Source organism: Rhinolophus hipposideros, assembly GCF_964194185.1.
Source record: "Rhinolophus hipposideros genome assembly, chromosome: 10".
Taxonomy (NCBI): domain Eukaryota; kingdom Metazoa; phylum Chordata; class Mammalia; order Chiroptera; family Rhinolophidae; genus Rhinolophus; species Rhinolophus hipposideros.
In genome coordinates this window covers 57862656-57882151 of record NC_138056.1, presented here as the reverse complement: position 1 = coordinate 57882151, position 19496 = coordinate 57862656, and the positions used below count along the sequence as shown (strand labels likewise).

The 19496-nt window shown below is 37.5% G+C and overlaps 1 protein-coding gene across 2 annotated transcripts in view; it reads right to left on the bottom strand.

Moving 5' to 3' along the window:
• The window catches only part of EED (embryonic ectoderm development), a 29409-nt gene extending 17771 nt beyond the window's left edge, over window positions 1-11638 (bottom strand). Inside the window, exons 1-6 of one of the 2 annotated variants that reach the window (XM_081064957.1) lie at window positions 11038-11638; window positions 6118-6270; window positions 4247-4339; window positions 2441-2506; window positions 1188-1313; window positions 448-529 (exon numbers count right to left, since the gene is read on the bottom strand). In XM_081064957.1, coding sequence (XP_080921083.1) covers window positions 448-529; window positions 1188-1313; window positions 2441-2506; window positions 4247-4339; window positions 6118-6270; window positions 11038-11151 — 634 coding nt within the window. In that variant the 5' untranslated portion in view covers window positions 11152-11638. The remainder of the gene's footprint in view (window positions 1-447; window positions 530-1187; window positions 1314-2440; window positions 2507-4246; window positions 4340-6117; window positions 6271-11037) is intronic. The other variant, XM_081064956.1, reaches the window with a different exon arrangement.
• Between the last annotated feature and the right edge of the window lie 7858 nt (window positions 11639-19496).

Below are 19496 nucleotides of genomic sequence, written 5' to 3'. Positions count from 1 at the left end.
TTTCTTATTACACGATTGGACAGAGTGGTAAGTTGACTTATAAAACTACCTTAAAAACTTAAAAATATCACTAATTTTGGTGATCTGCCCCTTAAAATCAATGAAGATTAACATAATAATTCAGTTGAGGATAAAGTTCTAGAACTATCATAATGCAACATAATAAATAAGAAGAGCAACACAACTAATCCTCAGTACCAATTATTTTATTTACATGTGACTTTTTTATAATACTTTATAAAGGATTATAAAAAAAGTGTATTTCATGGTCCCTTTCCGCAATTCTTGGTTTGGGGAAGCTAATGTTATTGCCTGTGTTTTTTTAGTAAAACTTACTGTTACAAATTCTTTATAAATTTGGCTTTTTTATTTAGAACAGTTTGTCCCTTAAAAAAATAAAAGCCATTTCCAAAGAAATAGGACTAAAGTAACATTTGCTTCTCTTACCTTTACTGACTGACAGGAGAAGATTTGGATCTCTGGGGTGGAATTTCAGCTCATTGATAGCATTTCCATGGCCAACATAGTGCTACAATAAATTTAAAATATATATATTTCATATAAAAATAATAAATTATTTTTCATTCATCTTAAGAGAATGGAAAGAGTTTCACTTAAAGTAGTGGTTCTCAACCCTGCATATTAAGTCACTCAACAAACTTGAAGGAAAAAAAAAAAAAGCTCAAGTCCTACCTGCAGATGTTCTGATTTGATTGGATTGGTTGAGGCAAGGCAAAGCTTTAAAAGATTCTCCTGTATTTTATTGTGCCCCCAAGGTTCAAAACTTTTAATGAAAGTGATTTGTAAAATATAGTATCAAACTTGCAAAGCTTCAGCTTTCAGTCCTCCACAACATGCCCTTGACTCTATACGCCTAGTTATGGCATCTTGGAAAATGGACTCACTTTTCTGTTATTGTTCATTAAGAGCCTTTTAGAATAAAGCAAGGCAGAAGGAGGGAAATAATTTAAAAAGAAAATATTGGAAATAATATTTTCCCACTATTCCTTAATTGCCATTACCTAAATGTGACAAAAGTTCTCAAACAACCGTCTAAGGGATGCAACAAGCAAAGTATAAATCATATTAGAAATTTACAGACATTGATTCCATTAGTTTTAAATTCAACTTCCAAGTTTTCACAGGTGTGCATTCAAAAGCAGAGTACAATTTCCCAGAAAACCCACCTTTATGCACTGCATTGTTATGGGATTAATTATTCTAATTATGCCTCTAGACCCAGCCACGGCCAGCAGAGGATGGCTTGTGTTGCTATCATATGTCCATGCACAAGTGTAAAAGTTTTCATCAGCCTAAGAAATGCCAGTTAAGAAATGTAATTTTTTTTTGAAAAGTAAACACATCAACAATTACATCTCCAAAGAACTGCTGCTGAAGTCTTTGACATAGAACTTCCTTTTTTCCTTTATGTTACCCGATTTAAACAATGGAGATTTTTAGGTCTAAAATCTATTAACAAATGATCACACAAAACCAGTTCTTCCACTGAATTTTGATTACTAGTTAACTGTTTGTATAACTGTTTTTACAAAGCAGCCACAGACAATATGTAAATTGTAAATGAATTTACAATATGTAAATATGTAAATGAATGGGCACGATTGTGTCCAAATCAAACTATTTACAAAAACAGGTGGCCCATGACTTCACAAACAAAAACAAAAATGATGGCCATCCCCACCAACCGTACTCTGCAGACCCCTGCTCTATACCCCAATACCTCTGACAATGTGCTTCTAGATAAAAATGAAGAACTGTTCAGTTTTTGCAACCTTTCCTGCATGAGACCTTCCCAGTATCACTATGGGTCACTTCCTTCCATATCATCTAGGGAAGACTGAATATCCTTGTGTTTTCCCATTTATTAAGTTTTGCAAATGGATCTAGAAGAAACATCTTATTACCAAGCGCTGACTGTTATCTAACCTTTTGGCTTTTTTAATCTTTTTCTTTTATGAACCCATGTTTTGCAAAATTTTATTCCCTAAACAAACTGCACGTTTATTTTTTCCCTGTAGGCTTAGTAGATCATATACTTGGTATGACTGCCAGCAACAGCTTTTCATCAACCTAAGTTCGTCAATGTAACTACTCTGAAATGATCAAATTCTAAGCAAAGTCAAAAAAACAGGTTTTGGCTACTCGCTTATCATTTTCTATTACTGGATTTCCACTGCCCATCTCAAGCCACCCACACCCTCCTCCCTCGTATCTACACTACAATGGATTTCTAGGGATCAGAAAAGCTGGATAGATAGATACCAGAAATCTCCTGGGTGGTAGTGAAGGAAAGAGTATTGGTTAAGATTAAGAAACAACAATATAACTTTAGGGAACTAATTAATTTAGAAAAGTTTCAGTATACGTGTTGAAAGTCAACTTCTTTAGCCAAAGACATAGAAAATCCAGGAAAGGATACATCAGCATCTACATAGGATTGTAACAGCCGAATTTCTCCTTGTGAGTGACATTCATATAAAGTAACCTAGTGGAAACAAAATATAGTGACTTTCATCTCAAACATAGAAACACATTAGCTTTCAAATATTTTAGTCACAAGTGTATCTTCAAGATACTACACAAACTACTGCTTTAAAATAGCTACTTTAACTTTAGAAAGCTATTATAAAAGCCTGTGTTTATAATATACATATATAATAATATATATAATGTCCAGAATATATTAAATACTGTAATACTAACAACTCCCTTGTTATCAAGTTAATTTTGATTGAGAACAGAATACCAACACTAAGAAACTGAAAACAAATATAGGTGCATAAACGTAGATGTGAAAACCATCCCCATTTTGTGACCTTTGACTGACCTCACTGTCCTTAGTAAACATATCAAAGCCCTCTGGTCAATGATTATCTGTTCCCTAAATCTTAACCATAAATAAATACCAAACTGATGATAGCACTGACCACTAGGAGGTATGGCCCCCGCACTACTGCATACACTTTGCCCCTTTATCTGACTGATCAATAGTACCTGAGTTATATTACAAAAACAGTACAGCAACAGGAGTCTTTAGTAGAGAATAATTTAATTTGTGCAAAACTGCTGGGCTAGCTGTCCGCTCTCGCCCAATCCTCCTAAGTTAAGTTATCATATAATGAATTTTGTTATATTCTACGGAGTTGTCTGCTTCATCTTTCGGTCTGCGCTTACCTTCTTTTTATGGTGGCCATTACACCTTTGCTCCACCATTAGGTAACAGGAAACATTGTGAATTAAAAATCACGTTTTTTAATTTCTCTAAGAAAATTTAGCAATTACTAAAGCATAAAATTTTGTTTTATTCAATAAAAAGAAACATCTCTCAGATTAATCCCTCTTCCCTTCTTAGGCTGAAGGTAGAGTAAGTAACTTGGATTTGTTTGTCGATACATATGCAATTAGTCTGTTTCCTCCATCTTTCTTTTTCTAAATACAACCAATCTATTTCTATAGTATTCCTCATAACTCCTAGTACAGTATTGATGGATACCCAGAATGTTACCTAGTAAATAAAGACTTAGGAGGACAATTTTTCTGAGGTGATTTCAATTTAATAGAAAACTCCTGAGACTCTCTAGAAAGCACTAGGGAGTCTTCCTGTTCTCCATTTATTTAGAAGTAAATGGAAGGAATACGTAAGTCTTTGCAATTCACGTGTTCAGCCTCGGGTACAACTAAAAAGTTAAATAATGGTTTACATTAAAATGTGCCCGACATGGTTTTTTTCCATGCACTTCTCTCCAAGATATTTTTGGCTTCCTTAAATAAAAACAAACAAATGCTACTGCAAATAATTAATATATTTTCAATAACTATTAAATAAATCCACTGGATTTATGCTTTGCATTTATATAGAGCCACTAATTACATTTATTTTTAAGACATCAGACTTCTTGTCCAAGTTAGAATAATAAACAACTATTACAATCGTTTCCAAAGAGCAAAGTCAATTATTTCTACCTCTCAAAACAAAATATGAAGATAAAATATAAATAGAAACCTGTTTTGTGAACAACTGGGAATAACATGAAATAAAGTTGTTGTTTTCAGTCACGAATACTGGATTTAATTAGTCAACTTCTAGAATGCTTCATTTTTACATAACGGAAAACTGTCACATCAGCTATACAAAATTTATTTCAAAATCGTTACACTTAAGTATTATATTAACACGCGAGTCTGATAATCAAGCCAAATGCCAAACAGATCCCTTAACACTCACTCTGTTGCTTCCTACAGTCGCAAACACTAGTGGGTCTCCTTCTTTACTGTGCCAGTTAAACTGAACTCCAAACAATGGTTGATTATGATCTTCCTAAAAAATAATCATGAAATAAAAATAGAATTTAGAAACCAAAAGATGGTAGTACGCTAACCACCCCCTTAATAATTTTTCCAAAATTCAAACCACTACTATTTTGTAATATCATACATCCACTGATTTTTGACACTAAAAAGATTATATACTAGTCCAGTTTTCACATTTTAAAATGCTGGTGTATAGTAAAGTTTTATAACAACCAAAGACTTAAATCATAAGTTAGGAACTAGTACTTATGTATGAAAATACTTTGAAATTTGCCTTCTATTTTCTTACACTCAACCATATCTTTCTGAATCAAAAACTGGGTAATTGTAGTAGATGCATTTACTCTCAGGACATAAGGACACAATTTATTTCTCTGAAAGAGGACACTAACAAATGACCTAAGAGTTAATACAGCTTCTCTAGCACTCACTAAACTTTATTGGGTTTAGTTTTTCCCTTGTAAAATGACACATATCAGACTCCACTCAAATCACTGCTTTCTATTAGTCCTGTAAGATGTAATTTTAAATAAGCTTGAATTTGGGTCCAAAAAGTAAAACATCCCAAGAAGTTTTATAACGAACAAGTTTTGTAATTGAATAGTGGGGACCAGTGGAGGCGATGGACAATGTAATTTCAGTTACTAGGAGGCTCTGAAGAAGTGAATTAAAAACAGGTATTCAAGCTTTGTTCACAGTTATTTTTCAACCTTAGGATTTAACTGGCAATCTCTTGGCATTTAACACTAATTTTCATATTCACTTTAAGGTACTGTTTTCACTTTCAAAGTGTAGCAACTTTCATTTCTTATTCTTTGAAAAGCCACAGTTTAAGCTTTGAAATATTTAATGGAAATATTTAGCCAACAGTTAAAACCACCTTCCAGACATATTATCTAAAAACAAGTTAATATAACTAAATAGTAACATGAAACTATAATGGACACTCTGCCTTTTCAAAAAATATATATTGAGATTAATTTCCTTCCTTTTAAGAGTATAGTTTGACACACTGAGCAATGAATTCTGCTACACAAACAGAAAAATAATGTCCACATAGCTATAGTCGTTTATGCTTTCTGAAGACTATCTAAAAGTATACTTAGATATTTAGAAAAGATTCTTACATATAAGATAATGTAATGTCTATTTCTGGTCAGCATAGGGAAAATACCCCTAAATTTAAAACAGAAAATGAATATATGTAAAGGAAAACATTTTATGTAAATACCAGTAATCCTTTTTATAAGTAAAAATACTACTGAGAAGCAGTAATTTAACTCCAACCACTTGTTTTCCACAAATATTGAATACTCAAAAAAAGTTTTAATTTATATACCCCTTTCTTTGAAAACAATTACAAATAAAGGATAACAGTTAAATTTTTTAAACTGCAGAAACTAAGACATCTGTTTCAATTTACGCTGGTTCAAAGTCACATTAAGTTCTTTTTAATAACAGGTACCAGGAAGTGGCCTGTTTTTAAGTTTTACCAAAATGTGAAGAGTAACATTTTCCAAAATCTTCTATTTGAATACAAATAAAGAAAAACCGGCCTGCAGTACTAAGTATTATCCATATAAGTTAGAACAAAACAAAACAAGCTAAATAAATGTTTAATGGATTATAAATATGCATTCTGCTCTACAAAAAAATTTCAAAGTACTATAATTTAAAAATATTTTTAACTTGACAAGGTATCTTGAGCATAAAATATTTACCACTGAGAAATAATTCTGAAGCATACTAGCATTCAGCCCACAGGATCTGTCTTTCTGCACATACCTTGAGACTATTTACACATTTGAAAGAATATTTGCATTTCTTTGACTTCCACTTTCCCTTCCCCCAGCTTTTCCTTCCAGGCGCATTTGGCGTATTTGTAGGTGTATCAGGGCGTTCAGTGTTTGTACCACTTTCTATACTGACAGCATCATCCTGTAAGCAGTAAATTAGAAAAAATTACATAAAACAGCAATACTGTACTTAGGCAGCAAATGACGGTACTGGACAGCTGCTGTTTCATCAAAAAGAAAGAATAAATTCTGCAAGAAATGGAAAATTTTATTCCTGTTTCCAAAGGATAAAAAGCAAACCAGCCACACATTAGGATTTGTGGATATTTGACATTTCATCAAAAATATAAACAAAAAAAGCTAATCAGAATGATAACAGTAATACAAATGCCTCCTTTAAATAACAAGGTCCTGGTCCTCCCTAGCTCTTCACAGAGGTACTGCTGGATGAGGACTTGTAAGAGGGCGTAGGTGGCCTCTTGCTAGTTAGGATTGCTGGGATTCAAATGCAAAGCTGTGACTCCTAAATCTGACTTAACTGCATGTATTCATAATTTATTTGACTGCTGCTCAGTTTGGAGCCTTGGGTGGGGGGTTGGCAATTTGAGACTGGAGTGTTAGTGCTTCCTACTTTAGATGCAGCTTCTGAAAATCCTCTTATCATTTAAATGTTTATTTAAAACACTCAAACTATTTAGACTTTTTTAAAAGTCCTACGTATTCTGTACAAGCCAAATCTGACTCATCGCTCTAAAATAATGATACTTCTAAATATATTAGAAGTCCAGAAACTCTATAAATTCCTTCCAAATGTAGAAAGGGCTACAGAAAACGCTGGATATTTCACCTAATTTACACCTTATCTTCCAGTCCAGATATATTAATGGCCCTCTAATCTCTGAAGAGGATTTCACTACCTCCTTTGATTACATATTCCAATGTGTTCTTTGGAATAGAGATTTATTTAAACCTATTACCTTAGGGCAGTAGTTACTAAATTTATTACGGAAGGTAGCGTTTTTTTCATGGAGCGCCTGCTAACACAGCCTGTGAACCACTGCCTTTGGAGCTGTTTCTAAATTATTGCTTCCTAAAGCTGGTTTTATATTACAAAGGTTAAAATTAACTAGAATGGCCAAAAGTACATAAAAATTTTACTTAAAAACAAAAAGTTATCATACAGTAGTTCCTGGGGTGGTTTTCAAAACTGCAAATGGTACCTACCAAAATAACATGCTTAAAAAAAAAATACACCATTATTCTGGAACATACAATCTGGGGTGAAAAAAGGAATAAAGTGGATAGATGGCACACGATAGCTGCTCAATAAAAATCTGAATTGTAATTTAATGTAAATGTAAAATTTTAAAGTTTCTAGGTTGAAATCACTGTTTTTCTCTCCCAATTTCTCCCTACCTTTCAATTTTATTTACAGTTAAAATCGAATGTAGAAAACAATTTTGTATTTCAATGGAAAATTATGCATTATCTATATAAGAGGGCCATGTTATATTATAGCCCTCTTAGATGCCTTTGAACAATCTTTCATCTCTTTTTAAGTTGTAGATAACTGGTAATGCAAATTTTCTCTCTAATGGTAGAGGTTCAAAATGTCTTCCCTTCCTCTTAAAAAAAATTTAGTTTTGTCTCCATTTGGAATTTCACATCTACATTCTTTTAATCCATGTAAATTTGTATTGTTTGACTTACATTTGCCTGGTTCCCTCAAGAATAAAATAAAATTTTAACATGTTCACTTACCTTTTTCTGAAAATTATCTGTTAACAGTACAGAAACGAAATAATAAAACTAGCACAAATTTTTTCAGCAGCTTCTTTACATTCTGGCTAAACTCAACTGCTAATCAAGAAGCCAAACAAAACACTGTCAATAACAAGGCACGCTGCATTTTTTTTCTTCCTTTATTTTTGAGCGCTTAATTTACCCATCTTCTCCAAAGGCATATCAAGATGGAATCAAATGGAAATGCAATGTATTCACAACCATTTCATTTTATCTTTAAATTAAAATCAAACCTTTGTTGAGTGTCTAGTATGTATACAGGCTGACTTTCACCTTAGCCCCTCTTGAAAGTATAAAATGATACTGTGTAGCAGATACAGCACTATCATCTTCATTTGCCCAACAAGGAAACGAAGTAATTTGTCCCTTAATCTTGCCACAGATTATTTAAGCAAAAGACAAGTCTTCAAACTTAGCCCTCTGATACCACCAGGCAACCATCAGTTCTCTTCCAGAGAGCTAACTATTCCGTAGTCATACGATCTTAAAAAGTTCAATGAAATGGCAAATACATATATAATAAACAAACATGTTGAATGTTAACCAGACTTATTGTGGTCGTCATTTCACAAGGTATACAAATATCAAATCATTATGCTGTATACCCAAAATTGATGTTATATGCCAATTACACCTCAAAAAAACCAATGTCCTTTTAATTCTGATTCACTTAAAGTAGCAACTGCTCAGGTTACCTTACCTCCAACTCAAAAACACCACATCCTTTCCCCACTTGCTTTTGGTCTTCTTGTCATCATTCAGCTCCCTCAAGAGTAAAACTGCCCTTGTTAGCTTTTTCCGAAGTCATTTTTTTTTTAACTTTTATTTAAGTGTGTTTTTCCAGGACCCATCAGCTCCAAGTCAAGTAGTTGTTTCAATCTAGCTGTGGAGGGCGCAGCTCGCAGTGGCCCACGTGGGAATCGAACCAGCAATCTGTTAAGAGCACCGTGCTCTAACCAACTGAGCTAACCGGCAGCCCCTAAAGTCATTTTTATACAGCATTCTCTATTCCCTTCCCTTAATCTGTGTCCAAAATCTGTGTGGTCCTTAGATAAATTCATAGGGCCTGTGAACTGAAATGATCCAAAAGAAAAAAAAAGGCATTTTAATTTTCACCACCTTTATCTGAAATTCAGCACTTTCTATTGTAATGGAGGTAACATACATGCTAATGTTATTGTAGCTGTGACTCTCTCACCAATGGAAACCAGGTATTTTTATATCATAAAGCTGTTGCAGATCTCAAAAAATTGTGTATCCCCATTACTATCAGACGTGCCGCTAGATCTAGTTAATGTGCTAGAAGCACTCTGAACACTTTATATGAAAGTAGTTCAATTAAAACAAATCTTAAATTTGTTTTTAAAATATTTTTATAACATTTTAAAATTTTATTACTGATTTTGTATGTATGTAACCTTATATACTTTACACACTTAAAAATGTTATTCTGAGAAGGCTTCACAGTATTCATTAAGGTGTAAAGAGAGTAAACTTTCAATTTATTTGGTCCTTGGAAATTTTCCTCAGTCTGACTTTGACTTCTGAATTACATTTCTGCCTGATCATTTGTTATGTGGAAGTCTATACTTTGTGATCACAAAATAACTAATAGTAATTAAATAACACTTCTATAAACGTATTGTGAGAGGCATTCTTTTAAGCACTTTACCTATACTAACTTCATTTAATCCTCAGAAACACTCCACGAGGTAAACACATTATCTCCATTTTTAAGAAACCGAGGGAACTAGCTCAAGTCAAGGTCAAGCAACCAGTAAGTAGCCCAGTTAAGATTTTAATTTAACATTTGGATCCAGTGTGCGCTCCTAATTAGTCACCTAATTGCCTAAAAAGGCAGAAATACAACAGGCTCCAAGGACTGGAATGAAAGGCATAAAAAATAAATGCTATTTATTACATACATATATAAAATTGGGAAAAACAAACAAAATTTAACATTCAATGCCTAAGATTTCCAGAAATTTCAAGTCCAAATCCCACAAACTGACAATCCCCTACATAGCTTTCTTCTATTTACAAAAGGAATTCTTTTCCACGTCTTCAGTGAAAATTCTGGTCACGCCACCGGGCCACACACATGCTTCCACCAGTGATGTAATTGAGACGCGGAATTTAAAGACTGCGTAAGAGGCTAGGTACATGTATTCCGAAAACTGGCCAAACTGAGAAAATGAAGAACTTGGCCACCACCCTCCTGTAACACTTGAAAAGATTTTAAACAGATACTCAGACAGTACCGCCATGTATTGGGAAAAGGGGTTCACCTTTTGGAGCCATTAACCTCTCTGAACGAACTGTCAAGACGTTTTGCCGACTTCATCGGATATAAACTTAAAACGTGCAACTGAAAATTAATGCCGATTCGTGTATTCCCTGCGTCTCGCCTGAACACCGCGGGGCCCAGGTGACTGCACGCGTTCGCGTTGAACCACCCACGAGCCCACGCGTGAAGACGTGTCCCTCCACCACCGTTGCCTAACATCTTACCGTGGTGAACGCTTTCAAAGGCTGGCGGACCCTTCCCCTTCCCTCCTCAAGGAGGCTCCCCCCCGCAAAGGCCGGAGACGACCCTCCAACGCCGCTCCTCCTTAGACCCGCCGGCTGAGCTCCCTCCACGGCAGGACGGCGCAGACACAAACCCCCGTAAAACCACCACCGACCCCCCTAAGAGCCCCTCTTCCCAGGCAGCTGTCTGCCAGGGTCCAGGGGTGGCACGGTCCCCAAACGCCTTTAAAAGAGTCCGTCACAACCCCGGCCTCTCCTCCTAACTTTCTCAGAAAACCTAAGTTGCCTTTTAAACGACGGGAATCTCAGCCCCGCACTCGCCCCAAATGCCCCAAAGGCCCCAACACTCCCCGTCCACGCAAAAGGGTCTTTCCGCCAACTTTCTTCTGGCTCTCGGCCCCGACTCAAGCCCCCCGCAGAAACAAGTCCGCTGTGCTCCTCCACGCCCGCGTTTTCCCGAGGAGACGGTGACACCTCTCCCTCCCCCCACAGCCGCCCGCCCCCGCTCCCACAGTTTAAAAAGAACGTAAAACTTTCACTCCAGAGTCCCATCCGGACTGCTCGGGGCTCTACTCACATTCTCGTCCCCGGAGAGGTCCGGGTTGCTGTTCTCGTCGCTGCTCAGCTTCTGCTTCTTGGCCGCAGGCATGTCCGTTCCCGCCGGGGCTGTCGACACTTCCCTCTCGGACATATTCCTCCGCCTCCCCCCAGGTTCCTGCCGCCTGGGGCGGGGCCTCCGCCACACCGCCGTCAAGCAAGCCCGGCCGGAGCTGGCCGCAAAGCTGCCACTGCCGCCGCCACCGCCGCCGCTCCCCCCACTGTCGCAAACCGCGCCCAGCCGCCGAGGCGGGCGTGCGTGCGACCCCGCCACACTGCTGAAAAAGGGGCGCGCGCTCGCGCGCCCTCCCACGCGGCTTCCTGGCTCCTTCCCTCTCCCTATTCCCGTCTTGCCCTTTTCCCGCCGCCCTCCCGGCAGTTTGCACGGAGAGGTGTGACCCGTTGGCTTTCGAGGGCAGTATTTAGTAGGTCCCCCTTCCCCACTACCGCCTCGAAAAAGGAGAGGTGGAACTCAAAGGGATGTCCCCTCACCCCCTTCCTCCTTCCAAAGACGTTTCAGCCGCAATTGGCCCAATCCTTCGATCCCCGACCCGCTGCAAGGACTCGAAAGTCTGTGGAATGGACTGCACCACCAATGTCCCAGGGGACGGGGAAGATATGAGAAGTCACCTCTTGCTTTCACGGTGTATGTCGAGTGTCCTTAATTTTGAACTCGGAGGATAACGCTCTCACGTTATTCATGGTCTTGTTTACTACCTAATTTTTTGTTAAGAATAGAAATTCAAAAACTACAGACTGCTTCTCCTGTGCCTCCCCCGCCTAGCAAATGGAAGTTACCCGCTAAGATGTGCGCCTGCGCCGGGGCGCATTCTCGCGCTGGGTTGTCCGAACCCGCCTCCTTCAAGCCCCTCCTCTTGGAAGCCTCGCTGAACCAGGTAGTCTTCCACCGGGTTTCCGTAGCCTGCGGTGGATTTCAAAGCGCTGCCGAATCATAGTCTATGGACGCAGGCTAAACTCTTGATGAATATTTATTCTGATGACTGTGTGTTGCGGTGAATGATTGCCCTCACCCCGTTGGTGCCAACATTGGGTATGGTTTAAGGAGGAATATCCAAAAATTATATTCTAGACTCCAATGAGTTACAGCCCAAAGGGCTCTTTTTAACTGTTACGGGATCATCAAGGCCTTGAACGAGGCCCAGGCCTAAAAATCAATGCTCATCTCCAACTACGGATGAGACTGTTAGACTTAAAACGACGGATACTGTTTTTGGGCGCACCAGATACAATAAAATTTTAGAAGTAGGCAACGAAACTATTCACCAAAAAAGTTTATCTTTAAAGGTTACCACGTCTAGGCGCTTGACAGATGCCAAGGACATTGGTGAGCCTCGTGGATTGGTTAGATGGGTCATTAAGCCACAAAACCGAATGAACAGCAGGAAAAGGAAAATGACAAACACGAACCCCTCTCCCTTTTTTTATAATTTGGTTGTGACTATTTTGGGGGGCCTCATTGCCCTCATCTGTAAAAATGAGAAGACAGGAAGGGACCTAACATTTCTTGGAGCACCTACTTGATACTATATTTTTTTCTTTTTTTAAATTTTATTTATTTATTTATCTATCTATTTATTTATTTATTTTTAAATGCTAGATGTTTCCCACATGGTTTGTCTCTTCAGTCATCGTCCACAAGACTGAGAAGCTGTAGGAATACGCAGGCACAGACTCAAGGCTCAGCTTCATCTCCAACGTTGTGGAAAGGGACTGTACATCATGAGGCAGAGCCCTATGTTCCCCTACGCCACTTGGACAGAGCCCCTGGGAGTGACCTCCTGGAGGTACCCAGTTGGATATATATTTTTCTCTTTTAGACCTCATTACATCGCCCAAAGGATAACCAGTATAGAGTACCCCAGCCATAAAATTCTAGGGTGCTGAATCACTTCTGCAAGATGCCTTAATAGAGAAAATAGCTGCACATTGCAAGTTATTCTTCCTTTTGGAGCTAAGAGAACTCAGTTAAGAATGAGAAAAGGAAGGTGAAGCAAAGGCAGGGCAGAATAAGAGGTTTTTTTCAATGAAGACTCAAGAAAAACAAGGAAGCAAAAACAAATGAAAGTTCAAGTCTTAGTAATGTTACTGCAAAGCACTCCTCAGTTGGTGAGAGAGACTGACTGGTATGGTGTCAGACTCGTATGACATGTATAGTTTCTTAATTTTGAGAAAGTAAAATGTGCCTTTGTATGACATTTTCATGCAGAGAAACAGAAACATACTCCCCTTGTCTGTTGAGAAGAATGTTTGTGAACATATCTCTACAAATAAAGGATAGTCAACTAAAGCATTTCCAAACCAAATTAAAATGTGAGATCAGTGGGAGCTGGGAAGTAGGAAACAACTTCTAGCCATAAAGTTAGAAAAGTGATGAATATTTGGGTAAAAGACACATATGGAAGGATAATGCCTTTCAGCAAGCATGTTATCGGTAGCAAAGCAAAAATATTTTTAACTATTGTTATTAAAACTTGGATATTTTTAAATGTTTCTGATGAGTCAGGGATCATAAGTGGAAATCAGTTAATATTCATTATTACTAACGTTAAAAAAATGATTCTGACACTTATTAAAACAGCAAGGAATTTTACCGGGGACTATTGTAATAAGTGTCAAGACTATTACAGTGAGAGAGAGAGAGATAAGGCTCTACTCTGAATACAGAAAGGCGAGGATTTTTAATCCAGGAGCAGAGTCGGGGATGAAGGAGTTCAGGACGTGCCACCACAATATGCTGCTTGGATATTGATTATTTTGAACTTAAGGTACTTGAAAAACAAGTATGCTCTGAACTCCCCTTATCTGCCTAAACACAGACTCTCCAAAAGGAACTCAACTGTCATAAATCCCCTCCCCAGGAATTTCATCAAACGGAAAATTGACTCTTATCACAGAAGAGGAGATTAGAAGTCCATACCACACCCATTCATCTAAGGGCCCATTCGTCTTTCCAAAATGTCATTTACTCTCCCTTACGTGGTATACATCCCTTGCTTTCCCCTATTTTGATGGTATGAGCTCTCAAATCTCACTGCTTTTTTTTTTTTTGGCTATTCACTTTTTCCCCCTGTGATGGTCCTGCACGTGCAATATTAAAAATTAATAAATTTGTATACCTTTCCTCCTGGTAACCTGCCTGTTGTCAGTTTATCTCATAGACCCTGCTATCAAACCTCAGGGGGTAAAGGGAAACTTTCCTCCCTTACAGGGATTGGTGGGTGGAAACTTACTAGAGGAGACATCAAGGAGAGGGGGCTTCTTCCTAAACCAACTTGCCTGGGTGATCAGATACATCCAGGGTGGGGGATGAGGAATTTGATCAGATAACAAGAGGGAATGATTCTCTAAACTGACTTAGCAGAATTCTTTCTATATCTGGACTAGGCAGGCATAAGACTCAGGCACAACGCCTAGTTGAGAGGAGAACTCAGAGGAGCCTGACTCAAGTTTGTTCAAGGAGAGAGTCTTTGTTACTAATTTCGCATATGTAAAATACCGCAGGTTTCCTATTCGGCATGCTATCTTTATGGTATTAATTTAATAAACACAAAAGCTTAATTACCTATTAAAAATTTGTAAATTTTTAACACTGAATTCTACTGTAAAGGATTTTGGGAGCCATCATCGTTGGAGAGGTATTAACTACCCACATTTCACAAATGTGTGAACTATGGCTTAGTGTAATCAATCAATTAGCCCCCAAACTCAGCTCTTCAAAGTAGCTGGGGATCTTATTGAAGCGTGATTGATTGGAAAACCAAAGTACTTTTGCCTCAAGATGGACCCAGTCAGCTCTAGGTTTATGGAATTCTACTCTCAGAGCTTGATCTCTAGACCATGTAATCTTTCATACACTATCAAAGGTCATATAAAAACTGTCTTGCTTGGGACAGAAAGAGGAAATATCTGGAGAAACGGGAAATCCAAATAAAGTCTGCAGCTTAGTGAATAGTTACGTATATATTTCAATTTCTTAATTTTGACAAATGTACCATGACAATGTAAGCTGTTAACAATGAGGGAAACTGGGTGAGGGGTATACAGAGCTCTACTATCTTTGCAGCTTTTCTGTAAAATTATCTCTCCCCCCCAAAAAAACTCTTTAGTTGTTTTTTTTTTAAGTGGATCTAATATTAGACTGCTGAGACCTCTAGTCAGAAATGCCTTTTAGCCTTTAAATAAATGGTTGTTCTACCTTGGAAATTTTTCAAAGATCAATTATTTATAAAGAAAAAGAAAATGCACAGCCTACCTCGGTATTGTCTTCTAGTATCTTTTAAGCTTCATATTAGGAAATGAGTTTCAAAAGCTAAACTAAATCCTTCCCATTTTAGTTGAAGTCTATTTCTCATTCACTCAACATTTTTTTGTCTTTTCAGCTTCCTAGCAGCTGTTCATCATCACTCATGCAGTGTGTAATCATATGCTAGCAGATCCAGTTTTCTGTGGATCTGTGAGCATATGAACAGAACATCATATGGCTTCTTTGAACATTTTTAAATCAATCAGAAGGAATTTACTGAATGTCATTTATGTGCAAAGCAGTATGGTAATTGCAGGGGACCGGAGGAGATAAAAAGGGAAAATTAGACACAGTCCCTAGTACCTTCAAAAAACCTAATATTCCTCCAGCACTACAAATGCCTCATGCATTTAATAAATGTTTACTGAGTACCCACTTTGTGCCAGGCACTATTCAAGGTGCTGGGAATCCTTGATAATAAGCAAAACCAGACAGTTTCCTATTGTCATATACTCATAGGTTACTGTTCACTGGGGGAAACAAACATTAACCAAATAGTCCCACAAATAAATGTACAATTATAACTGTGGTGAGTACTATAATATGATGGGGAAGTACAAGGTCAGGCTGCTGCTTGCCAACATTGTATCTTTCTACTATTTTTAAAAAGGTGCCCCCATAGAAACAATCCAGAGTAGGCAGTATGTGGCGCGCAGACAATGCCTTTGATGAATTAGAAAAAGGCAGCCCTTCTTCTAGGTTGGCACAGGGCTGCTCCATGTGCAAGGCTTTGTGTGTACAGCACAAGCTAGATTTCAGCTGTTATCACCTCAGCTAGGAACCCTTGTTTAGATGAACAACTTACACAAGCATACATAGCAGCTCTACAAACAGTTTCGTGGACACATAATCAAGTGAGATTTGGGAGGGTTTCCCTGAGGAACAGACAGAAGAATTAGAACTAAAAGAAGAATGGGAGTTAACCAGGTGGAAGGGAAGAGAAAGAGAACATTCCAGGAGTGGTAACAGCACGAGTAAAGGCTCTGGGACTGGGTAGGAATATATGCCATTGGGAAACTGAAAGGTTAGTGCTGGTAAAGGACTGAAAAAGTGACAGGAGCTTGGTGACAGGTAATGCTAGAAAAGTAGAGGTCAGATCATGCAGGACCTTGTAGACCATCTTAAGATTATGATGTAAAAATATATGTCTTGCACAGAAAGAATTAGATAAAACTTACACAGAAGGAATTAGAATGGCATTTATTTTATTTCAATTTTTTGTTGGAATTTCACTTACTTATAATAGTGAAATGAACAGATCCTAAGTATAGTTTGATAAGTTTTGACATAGGCATACACCCAGGTAATCTATATCTCATCAAGATACAGATAGAACTTTCTAGCATTTTAGAAAGTCCCCCCTTGCCTTTTTCTATTCAAACTTCTCCCCGCCCCAGGCAACTACTATTCTGGTTTCTTGGACCTTCTATTAGTTTCACCTATTCTAGAACTTCAAATAAATGGAATAATTCAGTGTATGCTCTTTTGTCTCTGGCTTCTTTTGTTCAGCATAACGTTTTTTCTTTTGTGTTTTTTTTTAATTTTTGTATTATCTTATTTTTTTTTAATTTATTAGTTTCAGGTGTACAAGACAAGGTAATACTTAGACGTTCATCATTTATATCCCTCACACTGTGAACTCCCCTCCCCCCACAGCATAACGTTTTTGAGGTTTAAAAATGGTGTTAACTTTTAAAGAAAAATGCTGTCTAAATCAGTGGTTCTCAAAGTGTAACAGGCATAAGAATCAACTGGTTAGCTCATTAAATCACAGTTCGCTGGGTCCCATTCTCAGATATTCTAGGTGGCATGTGCATTTCTAACCAATTCAATGTGCATTTCTCACCAACTCAACGCGATGCTATCCTGGCTGAGCTTTGAGAACCACTGGCCTAGATGATAACATCAGAAATGTCTTACGAATTTATCTATTCATTTAATAAACATTATTTTAATAGTACCTGCTATGTACCAGGCACTTCTATTATAGCTACTGAGGATTTGAAAAGTCCTGAAAACATCATGGCTTTCCTCTAGTGTCTTGTAGTCTGGTCAGGGAAGACAGGGGTAAACCAAACGAGCGATTCTCGTTGTCCTAGAAAGTCATTTAAAAAGCTTTAAAAAGAGAAAATGCTCTTGTTTTCCAAACTGGATAAAATACTTGCTTTTAAGATGAAAAGTAAGACTGTATAATGGATCCCTTCTTACATACAGGATTCCTTACTGCCAAGCTGAATGCAAAGGTGGTCAGTAAGATGTACTTTATTGGGAGAGTTTTATTGTATCTAACACTGTGCAAAGGGCTTCCCATACAGCATGTCATTTAATCCTCTCTAACTCCATGAAGCTGATCCCATATTATCCACATGTTTACAGATGAGGGAACTGTAGCTCAGAGAGGTGAAGGGACTAGACAAAGGCCCTACAACAGTGGCAGAAGCAGAATTCAAATTCAGATCTAGTTGATGCAACTGCTGGTCCTTTTCATCACTAACACTTGAAGCTTTCTAGAAGAAGGCAACCTTCATAAATAATTTCAGTGCTAGAAATACTAATAACTCCTGTAATAGAAATATTCAACACAGAATGTGGTACTAGGACAGGATGGGTAGGGAAGTAAATAATTTTAACTGGGTGGAAAGATGAGAAGTCTTCATGAAGAGGTGGGAATTAGATCGGAATATATATATATAATATATATTATAATATATTGTATATAATAATTAATATACATAAATATATAATATATATTATATATATATATATATATACACACACTTTTTTTGTTGTTTTTTGGTCAGTGTTTCCCTAGTAGAATCTGAGAGGCAGAGATAATCCAGTGGATGTAAATGCTGTCTTACAAACACTAGAAAAAGTACACTTTACTGTGGATTAAGGAAAGTGTATGGAAATCTATTGTAGATTTCAGTAAATAAAATCTGCCTTTATGATTATGGAATGCCTTTGCTTACGAAGAACTGCCTTCTTATTGCTAGTTAACTTTTCTTGTTTCCTTGGTAATAGGAAGGAAGTGTGCTGAAGAGTGGACATTTGTTACTTTAGTCATTGGATAGGTATATTCCACAGCATAACTTTAGGACTTTGGCATATGATTTGTAAATAGGTGTCTTACTAATCTGAAAGGGAATGGATCATGAAAAGCCTTATGTCATTGGTCTGTAAGTAATGGGTGGCCAAAGAAGAGTTTTTTTCCTTTGGTAGACGTCAGGGCGTAAGACTGGAGACAGCGAGATGAGTTTCAAAGCTGTTGGCGACATCGCAGATCTGAACTAAGGTGGTGCCAACAAAGGTGGAAAGTAAGGGGTTATTTCCAGAGGTATTTCAGAAATAATATCAACAAGACATGGTATGTGAGGGTTGAAGCGAGAGGGGCATAGGATGACTTGGGTTTATAGCTGGGCCAAATTTCTGGATAATTATCTCTCTAAGATAGGGAAAATAGGAGAAACAGGTGAAATTTTTAACTTCTAGTGTGGAGTAAATAGACTTGATGTAATTTTACTTTTTCCCAAATCCAAATATGGTCTTCAAGGATAAATGCAAATGACAGTGACTATCGTTAACCTAAGAGAAGAGCTTTGTTTTTGTTTTTTTAATGGAGACAATTCTATAATATCTACATAAGAATGTCCAAACCTCCTGAGTATTTTTATGAAAATTTCTTTGAGCCAAACAGAGGATCCGCTTGGAAGCAAGATCTCAACAGACAGAAAAATGCTTCTAAGAAATGACAGTTTGCAGCTTTTATGCATTTGGAATTAAGGAAGGAATGTAAGGAAGATTACAAAAAGGTGGAAGAAAGCAAGGTGAGGATTCGATTACAGATTGTTAACAAAATTATGTCCTCTCATGAGGGCTTTAGAAGGAGGGATCTGAAAAGAAGCTTTTCTATGGTCTGTTAACACTACCGTGTTTCCCCGAAAATAAGACCTAGCCAGACAATCAACTCTAATGCTCCTTTTGGAGCAAAAATTAATAGAAGAATGACTATAAGATGGGGCCGTATAGTAAACTAAGACCGGGCCTTATATTAATTTTTGCTCCAAAAGACGCATTAGAGCTGATTGTCTGGCTAGGTCTTATTTTCGGGGAAA